Source organism: Puma concolor, chromosome C1 (assembly GCF_028749965.1).
Source record: "Puma concolor isolate L17-30 chromosome C1, mPumCon1.1.hap2, whole genome shotgun sequence".
Taxonomy (NCBI): Eukaryota; Metazoa; Chordata; class Mammalia; order Carnivora; family Felidae; genus Puma; species Puma concolor.
In genome coordinates this window covers 144162476-144177995 of record NC_141674.1, presented here as the reverse complement: position 1 = coordinate 144177995, position 15520 = coordinate 144162476, and the positions used below count along the sequence as shown (strand labels likewise).

General features: G+C 35.2%; 1 protein-coding gene and 1 long non-coding RNA gene across 4 annotated transcripts in view; both read right to left on the bottom strand.

Moving 5' to 3' along the window:
• The window catches only part of ARL6IP6 (ARF like GTPase 6 interacting protein 6), a 40876-nt gene that overhangs the window by 17978 nt on the left and 7378 nt on the right, over positions 1–15520 (bottom strand). For all 3 annotated transcript variants that reach the window (XM_086718625.1, XM_025935109.2, XM_086718626.1), the window contains one exon: positions 9478–9610. In XM_086718625.1, the coding sequence (XP_086574751.1) occupies positions 9478–9610 (133 nt within the window). The remainder of the gene's footprint in view (positions 1–9477; positions 9611–15520) is intronic.
• On the bottom strand, positions 1885–9469 carry LOC147578476 (uncharacterized). The gene is made up of 2 exons (XR_015255228.1): positions 5678–9469; positions 1885–5417 (listed from the first exon to the last, which is right to left on the bottom strand). It is a non-coding gene; the product is annotated as an uncharacterized LOC147578476 (long non-coding RNA).

Below are 15520 nucleotides of genomic sequence, written 5' to 3'. Positions count from 1 at the left end.
AGGGCTTGAACACATAAACCATGAGATATGACCTAAGCCAAAGTCAGATGCTTAACAGACTGAGCCACCCAGGTGCCCCTAGGGTTTCTTCATTTTTAAAAAGACTTTATTCTCCTTAGCATTTTAGTTTCCTAGCCATACTGCCAACTTCTATGGTCCTACTTCCACTTCTATAGCATAAGGATGGTCTGCATGAGGTCTTTAATCCCTTCTGGATCTCCATTCTGCAGTAAGTATGCCTCCATATATACAGTAAAGTCTTTTATCTAGAATTTTACCAACTGGAAATTTTAGTTGAGTCCCAATCCTATGCTTTGCCAGTGCAATAATAACTAATGTAATGACCTATGAGCACTGAAAGATCCTAAAGATGAGAAAAGTTCTTTAAAATGAAATTTCATATATATACATTTTAAAAATCTCTAATTGTACTACAATTCCTTGAAAATCAGTCTAAGGGAAATACAAGTATTATCTGGTTGGATGAAGTACATATTAAGCGACAGTTTATTTTACTTATATACATATATAGCAGTCTACTTGGCTGCAAATTGAATGTCAGACATTTTAACTTTATTTACCAGTGTGTTGAGGTAGAAAAATGTCCTCAAACATCCATCTGTGCTAAGCACTATCTTGATTAAACAAAGTCCATATTCCATAAAAAGCTGGGAAAATAGTACAAAAGATAAAGAATAACGGGATTCCCAAGCTTTTAGACTTCATGAGTCAGTTTCAAAAATTTTTTTTGAAAAAAGGAAGTAAATGACACCATGTTTTGCCAATTTATTTTGCCAAGAACTGTGTCTGAAAACCATTACCATCTAGGGCCACCTGGGTGGCTCAGTTGGTTGAGAGTCCGACTTTGGCTCAGGTCATGATCTCACAGTTTGTGAGTTTGAGCCCCACATCAGGCTTTCTGCTGTCAGAAAAGAGCCCAGTTCAGATCTTCTGTCCCCCTCACTCTCTGCCCTTCTCCCGCTCTGTACACGTGCTCTCTCTCTCAAAAATAAACATAAGGAAAAAAAAGAAAACCATTACCATCTAATATCAGCATTATTTCATGAAAGAAAGAGTACCTATATCAAAAGAATAAAAAGGGAAGAAAAGAATGGAAGGGATAAAATCTCAAAATAAATAAAAATTACCAAAAACAATATAATTGGCAGCCAGTAGCAGGCCAAGTCCACATTCAGCTTGAAGGATCTCAATTAAGAAAAGAAATACTCTGGCACCATGACTGCTTTTTCACCTAATGTATCTGTTGCTTTAATCAGTAAACTTACATTCATTGCCTATGAGGACAGATATGATTGTTTTTATCTCATTTTAGAGAGGAGGAAATTAAGGCTTAGAGACACTGACTGACTTGCTCAAAAGTTCTTCTGCCAGTAAGCCCTTTCATATACCAGGCTGCCTCTTATAATTTACAAAGACTGTTGACACATAAAAAGTTCCAAGAACAAAACTGGCAAGTATTAGGTAATTCTCATCAGTGATGTTCTATGCATATGGATACTTGCCTTTTCAGTAGCCCATACATAAAACATTGTAAATTACCATAAGCAAAACCCATAGCAAACATGTACAAAGCAAATACTCATTGCTATATTACAAGGAAACCAAGAATAGTTAATATGATTTCTTATGGACTTCGTTACGTCTATTTAAGTATCCATTCAAAACAGTAATGGAATATATTTTATAAGACACGCATGACTTTAACTCTTCACCTCAAGAAGCCACAGTGCAGGACCATCAATATATTCATTAACAGTGATCATAGGGATGACTCCAAATAGTGCCTAGATAATGAAACTTAATAATATTCAAATATCAAGGCCAAGTTCTTGATCTATCTCTTTTGTCACTAGGTTTTCTCTCCTATTGCAATTAGCCATCTGACATGTTTCATTAGTCCAAGGCAATAAAGAATCTGACTCAACAAAGAAGCAAGCTCTCCAAAATCTGTATGAAAGAAGAGTAGAGTCAACTTACTGTACTCAATTAAGTGTGGTTGGAAAAGGAACTTCTAATTTAAATACTAAATCACCCACTTTTCTTTACCTCTAAGACTTCTACTACTGCCCAAGACTCATAATCTCATTTCTAATATGATTTTTACTGTTCTATTTGTCCATATCTTAACCCCCAAGAATTAAAGCCCCCAAGGACAAGAAGAACAAGAAGTTAGAGAAAACTCTTTAATAACAGAAAAATAAATCTAGTTTTGAATAGAGAAAGAATATTATAATACAGCAATGTCAATCCTGGAGGAATATTTTACTCATTGTCTGCTTCACATCTACAACAACACATACTCATATACAAACATAATGAAAATTTAAGTATTTCAGCATCTAGTTATATCCAGGACACCATACATAGAAAATAAGTAACAGATCATGTGTTCTTTTGGTAAAACAATGACCAAAAACAGTTTATCAGAAAGCAATTCAAACAAAAACCAACTGTTCCTTTTTTTTTCTTACTTCTAATTTACTTTGCAGATTCCAAATAGCACTGTAAGTTAATATACTTTAAAAAAAAAAGAAGACTTTGTAGAAATAAATTAATTAAAACATTTTTTTAATGTTTATTTTTGAGAGAGAGAAGACATAGAGTGTGAGCAGAGGAGGGGCGGGAAGAGAGGGAGACACAGAATCCAAAGCAGTCTCCAGGCTCTCAGCTGTCAGCAGAGTCTGATGCGGGGCTCGAACCCACCAACCGTGAGATCATGACCTGAGCCGAAGTCAGATGCTTAACAGACTGAGCCACTCAGGTGCCCCCAAATAATTTTTAATTAAATTAAAAGCATGTGATTTTTCAAACTATCTTGATATTTACCAAATATCATTTGTGATGGGAAAATGATGTAACAAGGTGGATAACTTACAGTCATCTTGACAAAAACGACTAACAGTTCCAGAAGGTAACATATAGTCCCTGGTTTGTATATTAACTATGAAATAATGCCAAATTCCATAGATGATATTTAAAGCAGCTTTAGTGAAAAGACACTACTCTTTTTGCTGGCACATTCTTAGAAATCATTACATAATACCAATAATTCAAAGTGTCCCTACTTTTTGACCATGAACCCCACATCAAATAAGCCATAATTACAACCAATTCATTCTATCCTCACAAAGACTCATCTTCACTTACAAGATTCAAGATGATATAGATTTATGAAGAACTGATACTTTCTCCAAAATCTACAATATTGTGAATGCATAAAATGTTATTTACACAATATTTCTCAACAAGAAGAAAAATTATTTAAAAGCAGGTTCTCAACAAGAGATTCAATAATCCAGACTTTGGACTCAGCTAGCCAATTCACCAGAAATCTTCATACTACCTTTGACCATCATGAGATTAGAAATTTCCAGTAATATTTGATTTCTATAACACAGTTAGCCCATCCTTAATAACTTTACACATACGTATTGATTTTTTTTCTCCTTGAAAATAAGTCTCTGTGGGTATTTCTACCACAAAATAATAATCCTATCCCTACAAAGTTTAACTTGTTGGCTTGTAAGTTATAGTCACATGCTGTTAAATTTTAATTTTTATCTGTGCATTTTTTCATGCCAACAATAAGATTTTTGTTAATTAACATTATTGACTGCAATGAAATAACACTTTTAACTTAAGAATGTTGGCCCATTCCATGCTGACAGTGCAGGGCTTGCTTGGGATTCTCTCTCTCCCTCTTTCTCTGCCCCTCCCCTGCTTACACAACAGGTGCTCACTCTCAAAATAAATAAATACACGTTGAAAAAAAAAAAAAAGAATGTTGGCCTTTCAGTGGTACCTGGGTGGTTCAGATGGTTAAACATCTGGTTCTTGGTTTTGGCTCAGGTCATGATCTTGCAGTTCATGGGTTCAAGCCACACACTGGGCTTCATGCTGATAGTGCATAGCTGGCTTGGAATTCTCTCTCCCTCTCTCTCTCTGCCCCTCCCCCACTAGCACTCAGGCTCTCTTAAAATAAATAAAGTTAAAAAAAAAAAGAATGTTGGCCCTTGACCCCTGACTCTTAACTAAATTACTGTAGGACAAATTTAATAACTTTTTTCACTATTTTTCATATTACTGTTATTAAATATTTTATTTCATAATTACAAAACCAATGAGCTTTCTACACTGTGTTGTTTGTTAAATCCATCACTTACATTATCATTTTTCCTCTAAATTTATTTCTAGACTATATAGTAACATTTCTATCCTAGGTGGGACATTTTAATAATTAAATGTTTTATTTTTAATTTTTTTTGTTTATTTATTTTTGAGAGAGACAGACACACACACACACACACACACACGGGGCGTGACCTGGAAAGGGGCAGAGAGAAAGGGAGACATAGAATCCGATGCAGGCTCCATTCTCTGAGCTGTCATCCCAGAGCCCAATGTGAGGCTCAAACTCTCATGAACCACGAGATTATGACCTGAGCCAAAGTCTGATGCTCAACTGAGCTACCCAGGTGCCCCAACAATTAATTAAATGGTTTTTATATTTAGCATGCTGAATAACTATAAACCAATGATGCAGCTACATCATTGCACCACTAGATGGGGCACAGGTAATGTGAAATGTGCAGAGTAGTCTAAAGTGGAGAACACTGGTCACTCAAGAAAAAACAATGGAGAACAAAGACAGTGAGAAGTTAAGAACAGGTTATGATTGGATTTGGCTGTATCACATGGGCAAAACTGCCACAAAGCAAAAGCTCCAATGAGTGCTTCAACTGCCAATAAGATGAAGCTGTTTCAATTAGTGAACTACCTCCTTTTGATTCATTTCATAATTCAAAGTAGGTGGGCTTAGCTAGTATGGCAAAGAACACTAAACATAGAGTCAGGCGTTAGCTATGTTACATGCAAATTATTTGACTTTGTGCAACTTGCTTAAATTCCCCAGGCCTCAATTTCTTCATCTGTTAAAAAATGAAGTGCCTGAACTAATGATAATACCTAAGGGTGGCTTAGCAGGGACTTGGTTCCCTCATAATCTTTATTATTTCCCTAGCAATCCTAGAACATTCATTCACTGTTAGGAAAATTGCAGCTTTAAGGCACATCTATCCATATCTAACTTCCTTTCCAATCAGGAGAACTCAAATAAATGCAGTATCTTTGCATGGGTAGGTCACATACCTAGATGCATTAACTCCTACAAACTGTAATTAAATTGGATAATCACATATGAAATACTGTTTACATACACACTGTCATATTTGCCTGGTTGGAAACCACTGAGCAAACTGAATGAATGAATGATGAAAACTAATGTGAAGTGAACTGGAGATGTTGATTAAGTAGCATAGAACAGTAAAAATTAATTATAAAGTAGCAAGAAGTGGGGAAAGCCTATATAGATACTTCAAAGAATCTAAACTTACTGCCTCAGGGGGCGCCTGGGTGGAGCAGTCGGTTAAGCGTCCGACTTCAGCCAGGTCACGATCTCACAGTCCGGGAGTTCGAGCCCCGCGTCGGGCTCTGGGCTGATGGCTCAGAGCCTGGAGCCTGTTTCCGATTCTGTGTCTCCCTCTCTATCTGCCCCTCCCCCGTTCATGCTCTGTCTCTCTCTGTCCCAAAAATAAATAAACGTTGAAAAACAAAAAAAACAAAAAAAAAATAAAAAAAAATAAAAAAATAAACTTACTGCCTCATTTAACATAGTAACATATTTTCAGAAGAAAATAATTTAAAAGTATAATTGATCCAAATACACAAAGAAAATGATTGTTTTCTAATAAACAACTCTGTGTGTAACATTGCAGTATACCTTTTAACTCAGCAAAGTTTGCAAAGTCAGTATAACAATCTTTCTTCAAAATATGCCTTCAAAATAAATTTTTTTAACATTTATTCATTTTTGAGAGACAGAGAGAGCGAGCATGAGTGGGAGAGAGGCAGAGGGAGAGCGAGACACAGCATCCAAAGCAGGCTCCAGGCTCTGAGCTGTCAGCACAGAGCCTGACGCGGGGCTTGAACCCACGAACCGTGAGATCATGACCTGAGCTGAAGTTGGGTGCTCAACGGACTGAGCCACCCAGGCACCCCTCAAAATATGCCTTTTGAGTGACGCCTGGGTGGCTCACTCAGTTAAGCATCCAATTCTTGATTTTGGCTTAGGTCATGATCTCACAGTTCATGGGATTGAGCCTCGCATCAGGCTCTGCACTCACGGCTCGGAGCCTGCTTGGGATTCTCTCTCCCCCTCTCTCTCTCTCTGAAAATAAACTTAAAATAAATAAAGGCATTATTTTAAAATATGCCTTTTGAAGTCTATTAAATACCTGTCTAAAAATATCCCTTGCAAAATTCTTTATCTTTTATTTCCTAAAGTCTTGTGCTTATGTAAAAGTGAAAATTTCTAAATTATATGTGCTATGGACTATGTTTGTACCCCCATCCACATTCTCTTCTCCATTTATGTTACAAACTTTAGCCCCCAATGTGATGGAATTAGGAGGCGGGGCCTCTGGGGGGCCTTTGTCTTTGAATTTTCAACTAAGGACTTGTACTTTCATATAATCAGGAAAAATATTTATATTAACATCATTGCTTAAGTTATAAAGGAATACAGAGCCTGAAACAAAGATATTTGTATAAAAGTGTGATATTGCAAATTAATGAAATACATTAATCTGATTTCTAAGAAAATAGAGTCTGAAGATTTAAACTTTCTCAAAGGAGAAAAGTTGTTTCCCTGTACAAGTTCTCACTCTACTGGTGACACAGAGAATAAACTTATTCTGACATTTCTGAAGCACAGTAATTGCATTATTTTCCACAAGCACTAGAGGGCAGGGTTTTCACTATAAAACCCCGTTTCACCAATTATCATTGAATTATATGCGTTTTTTGGTATGTGGTTTCTGTTAATACGCAATCCCCTATCACTAAATTTATTATATGCCTTATCTGTATCAACACATGATAATATTAAATTACATTTTCAGTCATGGTCTTGATATATTTAATAGCTGATTTAGCATATATAAAATTACCTAATATACATGAGGAAAGGAATTTAAATATATACATATGTACATACAATGTATATTTCAAAACTGTGGTTTTTAGGACTGTGTTAACAAACATACCATCTAAGTCTCTAATCTGGCACTATCTCATATTAAAATTGAATGACTAATAACACTGAAAACTGAGGTCCATTGTTACTGGTTCTAGTTTAATAAAAAAAGCAAAGATACTTTTTAAGAAACTAAATGCTCTGAGCATTCCAGGTATTTCAGAGAACACTGAAATGCTTTTCTGTAACTCCAAAAGCTTCTATCATCTATGAGGCCTGTGAATTCTTGTATGGGTAAAAGAGAATCTGTGAGGGAAAATAGTATTTCAGGAAGAGAAAACAGTAAGAGTAAAGTCATGACATCTCAAAAGTACAGTTTATTCAGGGAATGCCAGGGTAATCTGATATATGGCTATAGAAAAGGGTGCACTGGAGAAATAGCTGAAGATAAAGTTGGAAAAGTAAGGAAGGATCATTCGAGGACAGACTGTTATGCTGTACTTGGGAGTTGGACATCATTTTGAAGGCAATGGGAAAGTCACTGAAGACTTTTAAGCAAGGGAAGAGCTGCAACAGAGATCTGTTTTTACAGAGGTAACAAAATACAGGACGAATATGAAGAGTGAAAGCTTGGAGTAGAGGAGACCAAGGAGTGAAGTGCACAGGCTAAGGCCTTAAAAAGGGCAAAAACACTGAGGGTGCAAAGACAAAGTATTCCAGTAACATTCCAAAAAACAGGAATGGCTAGACTTGGCAAAGGATAAATACAGTGAATACGGGTTTCAAGCCTTGATAACTGGATGGAGAGTGATGTCTTTAAGACAAGCTAGAGTGTAAGTAATTTTAAGTGCAAGGTGTTTTCTGATATCCAGGCTACAAGATCTACTAAATAGCTACAAATGTAAGGCTGAAAATCCAGAGGGAAGTGTGATATAAAGAAATAAAAGGCAAAAATAAGATGTTTTTTTGGTGGCTTATAAAAGGAGTCTCATTATATTATTGACATTAGATGCATACCTCTTATTACCAAGTAATTAATGTCATCAAGCATCAAGAATATGAATTTGAATTGAACACAGTATCACACAGGAAAATAAACTTTGCAAATGAATGGTAGTCACGTAAACTATGGGATGGCATTGCACTATTAGGAACAGCTTATTCAATTTAATTATTACTCATTATCCACTTTGAACACACACATACAAAATGTATTGCCAAGTATGATTTATGTTTCATGTACAGATACGGATTTATTAAGACATTTAAGATACACAAACAAATTTCATCTGAAGTAAAGCCACAAGTTTTAAAGACAGATTTATAAGACAGAAAAATATGAGCTTACTAATAAAGAAAGCTGGTAATAACAATTACTAATAAATATCATTAGTAAGGGCAGGAAGCTTAGTCAGTTAAGCATCTGACTTCAGCTCAGGTCATGATCTTATGGTGTGTGAGTCTGAGCCCCATGCTGGGCTGTGTGCTCTCAGCACAGAGCTTGGATCCTCTGTCCCCTTCTCTCTCTGTCCCTCCCCCACTCACGTTCTCTCAGTCTCTCTCTCTAAAATAAGCATTTAATAAATATCATTAGTATAAAACTTCCTATTTACAGAGTCTCTCAAATACATTTTATTTGATCTCTACAAACTGTCCATAAAGTAAACTGGTGCTGGTAGTTATAATAGCAACAATAACAACCATAATACTATGATAACACATGAATTTTAAACCAGAGTTTATTTTCTACTCTTCACCTTTTCCCCAACCCCTCAGTTTGTAGAATACACTAGACGTCTTAGAAACTCATATTTGGAAATTTATAGTATTTAATACCCGAGCTTTCTTGACATAAATCAACTAGATTAAAACTAGGTTAGAACTGAATTTTGTGAAAGTCTTTGAACTATAGAAAACACAGACCAAGGAAATCTAATATTGTTCCACTATGAAATGCACTTAATCTGATCTACACATTTAAATTGGGTGCCATAAATGCTTGGTAATTATTACAGAAAACTGAAATCTGGGGAAAAGTCCAATCCAACTTAAGTTGATATAAATCTGACCATTTATAGATGCATCTAGTAAAACTCTCACTATGCTGATATAAATTTAGCTTTCATAAACTGTTTAAATGAAATTCTAGCCCGAGAGGACAAACATCCATCAAAATTTCTTACTTCATAGATCAACTCTTGAATTTCATTTTTTAAAAAACCACTGCATTATCTAGGTAAGGAGTTTAAAAGAGTCTCCATTTATCTAAAGGCTGAGCCAATCTGGAAACTTTAAAGTCATTTATATTTTATAGAGACTGGGAACTCAACATGTTATCTTACAAATAAGCAGCCTCTTGCTTCTATATATTTTAGCATTTCAACAGGGTTGGAATGGGTTAAAAAAGAAACAGGAATACTTACTTGAACCTGGCAGGTGAAAGAGGAGTAGGAGGAAACATTCCCGGTTCAAAAGAGTCAAAATAAGTCACTGTCCAAGAAAAGCTACAACAGGAGAATCCGGCAGATAGAGAGATTATAAGTAGAGTCCAGAATCCTTAATGGGAAAAGAGGAAGAAAACTTTAATTATTAACAGCAAAGCAATTTAAATTAAACCAGTATCTTCATGTTCAGAAGATCATGTGTATTTCTGAACTTCTGAATTGCGTGTAGGTGATACAAGAGATTTGAGCTTAGTACAAGCTAAACCATGTAAAGTGTAAAATACTAAAGCACAATTAGAAGTCATATCATTCAATATTTAAATTATAATTGAATAAAATATGAAATAATTAAAAATGTAAATAATTTAATAGTTTGGTATTTCAATTATTTAATATGTGGAAAAGAGTACAAATTCAACTTAATATACCTTCAGTTTTACAAAATTGGACTACAGAAATAGTTAAAATACTTCACTGTTAAAATGTCTTGACATTTTTCATTTAACTCTATGAATCACAGCTTGCTATCTTTTATTACCTACAATAAGTGTTTCTTTTCTTTCCATACTATGCACTTTTGACGTAAGAATTTTACAGTGTATACTCTTTATACCTTTCCTATAAACATTATTAACCTAAGCTGATTCAATTTTCTCAGTATATGGACAAAAGTTAACTCACAATTTACAAATGAGTTGGGATCCTAAATTTTATTTTCAGAGGGGAAGACTGGAAGATTTTCTCAAAGAATTCTTAAGTCAAAAGCATGGTATTATCTTCAACTCAAGGAAGGGGGAAAAGGTTGAGAAATGGAAGAATGGGGGAAATGAACAAAGCAACAGTAGAGGGAATAAATTAATTTGAAGGTTTTTAGACACATACTCAAACTGCCTCCTTAAGAGAGTTTATTAAGCTACTACTACTGATTGTGTGTCCCGGGCTGTACCTACTGAGGTAGTAAAGGGAGGGAGGAAAGGCTGTGAAGACTATGGTTGAGAATGATATATGAACTACCAATTTCCTGGCTGCACAAAATGCACAACTAAGATGCCTTCTGGCAAGAAGCGGTTAAGAAATACATGTGCTGGACTGTTTATAAACCATACGAAGTCCGGTAACAGTCCAATAAAACTGCTAAAAGACAAACTCAGAGAAATGAAGTATTAAATAACTGTGGCAAAGTATTTTTGAAAGATTAACCTTAATCTTTTCTCATTAGTTCCCTTTCCTTTACCCCCCTTTTAAGGAGATAAGGAACTGTGTGTTCACCGCCACAGAAAGATGTGACAGAGAAACAGCCTCAGTGTCTCTTTGGTTTTTATGTTGCAAAATGATTCAGGGAACTAGGAGGATAAATATAAGCAAGAGGGTAGACAAACACAAAATGTCTTGGATAGACAGCAAAGATGAGTTGATCGGGTATAGACAAAACCTTTGTGTAGAACGGGGAGAAAGAGAGTGAGGGCTTTATGCACAGGTGAGGAAGACTCTCCTGGTTTGAAGAAAGTGGTGTGTGTGCATGTACGGACAGGAGATAGTACTGCTGGCACTTCCTGGCAGAGCCAGGAGGAGGCCACACACCACCACAGAGGGATTGTAGCTATATACAGCAGCTTGGCAGATGGATCCAGAGCCAAGCCTGCAGATGTCTCTCTCCTAAGTGGGGCACAGAAACAGCAGATGGTCATGTGGCTACAAAAGTGCTACATCTGAGGAGCACCTGGGTGGCTCAGTTGGTTAACTGTCCGACTTCGGCTCAGGTCATGAACTGGAGGTTTCCGAGTTAGAGCCCGGTGTTGGGCTCTGTGCTGACAGAACACAGCCTGGAGCCTGCTTCAGATTCTGTGTCTTCCTCTCTCTCTGTTCCTCCTCCGCTCACACTCACTCTCTCTCTCAAAAATAAATAATTAAAAAAAAAAAAAAAAAAAAAAAAGTGCTACATCTGAAAGGCCATCCTGACCAGAAAGCAAGATGCTTCTGCAGTAACTCATTTGAGCAAATGCTTTGAGGACTAGATTGCATCCCACCCCAACGTCCTGGCACAGTGTCAGACTTTAGAACCTTAACTGAACCTAGGACTGGGTAGACAGAACCTTAGCAAAGACTGAGGTACAATCTTCCTGCCAACCCAGTGAGATAGAAGACCAAAATAAAAATTATAAGATTACTTATAGCTGTACACACAGCTACAACTTAAGGATGGTTATTCTGCCAAATAGCTATTATTTGTTATTATTTAGATGAATACTGCTAAGGGGGATAAAACAACTGACAGGTTTACACTAAGTTTAACATCTTACAATACATAAAGTCTGCAGAACAAAGACAGTAATTATGAAAATTCAACTATCTGGGGACTGTTGTAGAATAATGGAAACTTCTAAATATCTAAAAAATGTGAGAACACAAAATAACAGGTAAAAAAGTAATAAAACGTGAGGCTCTCTAAAGCCCATCAAGCCTTTTCACTCAAGTGAAATAGAACACTCGTCAAAATTAATATAAGAATATTCTTCAGTTTTCAAAACTGACCACTATTCTACAACCTAAGTGCTTACCTCACCTTGCGTAGTTTTACTTTATATTCACTTTGAACGAATCAAGAGTTACATCACTCACAAAAGCCAATTCATAATGATATGCCTAAAAAAGTACATTGCAATATTATGGTCTACAAGTGCTTATACTTCAGAAAATGACTCAATTTGTTTATGAACAAGCAGAAAATCCACACAAGTTGGTAACTACACAACTAAATCTGCACCAAGTCCCTTCCTCTAGAACCCCTCATGCTAAAAACTTGACAACTAATGTTACGTAAACCCATTTTACCAAAAGTTAACATAATTTTTAAAAAGTACAAAAGCATATAAAAACTAAGTTAGAGTCTTCCTACCTCAATTCACCAATTCCACTCCTAAAAACAATCAGCTAAGTTGTGCATCTTTTCTAAGTTATAGTTTTCTACGTAATGTAAATATATATATATGGAGCTAGTTATGTACAATATACATGTAGATTCCATTTTCCACAAATAGGATTCTCACCAGAAAAGCTGTCCTGCACTTTGCTTTTCTCACATAACAATGTTGGAGACCTTTCATATCAGTACACATAGCTACAGTTCTATTACATATTTTTATTATTCCACTATTAAAAACTATGTTGCAAGTAATATCCTTAAACTACACAGTTATACAAGGATATCTCTAACAAATTTCCAAAGAACTGGTGTATCAAAGGATATAGGCCTTTAAATAAATACATACATCCTTTGTTCTTATCTATAGTTCAATTTTCATCAGTTGATGGAAATTCATCTTTCCACCAATTGAAACGTCTGGGCTTCAATGTTTTTACCTAAAGCAAAGATGGGGGTAGGTGGAAAATTCCTATCCCCATCTTTTTGCTGGAGTTTTATATTCACTTATCTCATGGTATATTTTGTTTTGGCTCACTTTTTAAAATAAATGATTTTGGCGTCAAAGTGCAGTTACTACTCTAAAAATATGCTGGCAGTTCTGTATTTCTATAAAAGCTGCCAACAAAGAAAGATTATTGTATGTTTTAAATATTTTATTTAGCACTTTCAGGCTTACAGGGATGAGGTGACTTTCAGAAGCTTTATGAAATCAGATATGTGAAGGCAATAGTTTGCACATTATAATGTAAACAGAAACAACTGGAAAAACAAACAAACAAAACACCTCCCGTGATCCGATATTGGGAAAAATTTATTAAAACACTGTTATGCAAATACATTCTTCATAAAAACTTATTTGTGCCATAAGCAAACAATGAATGAGTAAATGTCACAGCATTCTGATAATGTCCAAGTCCTATTTCAGAGCTTCCGACAATTTGAAAATTTTAGATAAAATTGTATACTATGAAATACTACAGTGCAGTAACAAAAAAGAATGAGGTAGAACTATATATAAAGATACAGATTAATCTCCAATACATTTTAATAAAGCTGCATGATTGCAATTATGTTCTTTCTATGACAATGACAAAATCACATTTTGAATGATCCTATACATATAAATGAATAGAAAAAGATCTGAAAAAATTTACAAGTACATTAGTGGGAATCTTTGCTTTAATTGTTGGAATTTCTTTCCAAGTGAGACTATATTATTTCTATAACTTATGAAATTAAAAATTAAAATTAGTATTTAGGTAATTTTAAAAACTGTAAAAATTACAGCTGGTTACTAATAAAACCTTAGATGTACTCATGCCTAAAATTAATCAACTATTTTTAAATGTTAAGGAAAGTTTTGCAACTTTATCAGATTCTATAGTTTTCTAACTTAGGAGGGCAAAAACATTTTAAATAATTTAGTATTTTCTCTAAAATTCAACACAGTCTACCGATAGCTCAAGTCTTCAAATCCCTTAACCAACGTGTGTCTCTGCATGTTAAGACAGAAAGCTAGATAGCCTTTGATCTTCAAACTTATTATTTCCAAATACAGGAGCAGATGAAAGCATTCTTTCCTCCCCTTCCAGTGCCACCTGATAAAGGTCTCTACCCAACTGCCTGTTCACCTGCAGCTCAGCATGTAGCAATTTCACTCCCATCCCTGCTGAAAAAGGCAAGGAAAGTGGAAGGAAACATTCTGAAGGATGAAGTGACAAAAACTTGAAAAATAAGTAATATCTGTAGTTTCCAACCATGTTAAATCATCCAATTCACATGGGAAACTTTTAGAAAACTTCTTTATCATGGACAATTTCAAACATACACAAAAGTAGAGGGAAAAGTACAATGCAACCCCACGGATTGACCACTCATCTTTATATAACTAACTCGTCATATCTTGTTAAACCTATATTACTCTTGGAGGCATATAATCTTTAGTATAATAGGCAAAATAGTTATTACTATCATCTAAGGTCCAAAATACCCTTTCCCTTATCTTTTTTTTCTTTCTTTCCTTATTTTAAGTCATTTGATGAACAATTTACAGATGACTAAAAAGACCATGAAAAAGCTTTGTTAGAAATTTTAATAAAATATAAATACAACAAATCCAAAGTTTCATTCTGAATTTCCTTGGTTTTAAAAATATACACCCTAGAAATGGCCATATACTCTTAAGTGCAAGTAACTGATTACTAATTTCATGCATGAATCTGGAATATAATTATCTTATAAATACTGATTCCAGACTTCAGATACACCTTTAAGTGGTTTCAGCTTATCATTAGTTTTGCTTTTTCTTTTTGCACGTGCATCACCAAAACACAAAACACATGGCAAAGAGAGGCCACCCATCTACTTTGCTCCATAATTTGCAAAACATTTCCATTTTTAGAATTATAAACAATTTGAATCATCAACCCAGTGAATTTTTTTTTTTTAATTTTTTTTAAATGTTTATTTATTTTTGAGACAGAGAGAAACACAGCATGAGCAGGGAAGGGGCAGGGAGAGAGGGAGACACAGAATGTGAAGCAGGCTCCAGGCTCTGAGCTGTCAGCACAGAGCCCGACGCGGGGCTCGAACTCACGAACTGTGAGATCATGACCTGAGCCGAAGTCGGACGCTTAACCGACTGAGCCACCCAGGCGCCCCAACCCAGTGAATTTTTAAAATTTCTTTCCAATCACCTTTTTATACATAGCTGCCTTCAGCATTTGTCCATTTACAAACACTATGAAATAAGGACAAATATCACAAAATACGAAAAATAAAATACATCACTTAGCAAAGAGGACGGTTTGTATTTATGCCTGAAGCCCTTTCTGTTGAATGACTAACTGAATGAGAATACTATATTTTTTTGAAAAGGGTCAGAATAGTATCTTGAGTTTTACTTGCTGTAAGGTCTGTTACAACTACTAAACTCTGCTATTGTAACATGAAAACAGCCACAGACAATATATAAAGGAAAGGACAAAACTAGGCTATAACAAAATTAATTTACAAAAAACAGGTAGGTTATATTGGTCTGCAGGCCACTGTTTGTTCTAGAGGATTCCATCATAATTTATTTTTAGCAAAGTTAAAAAG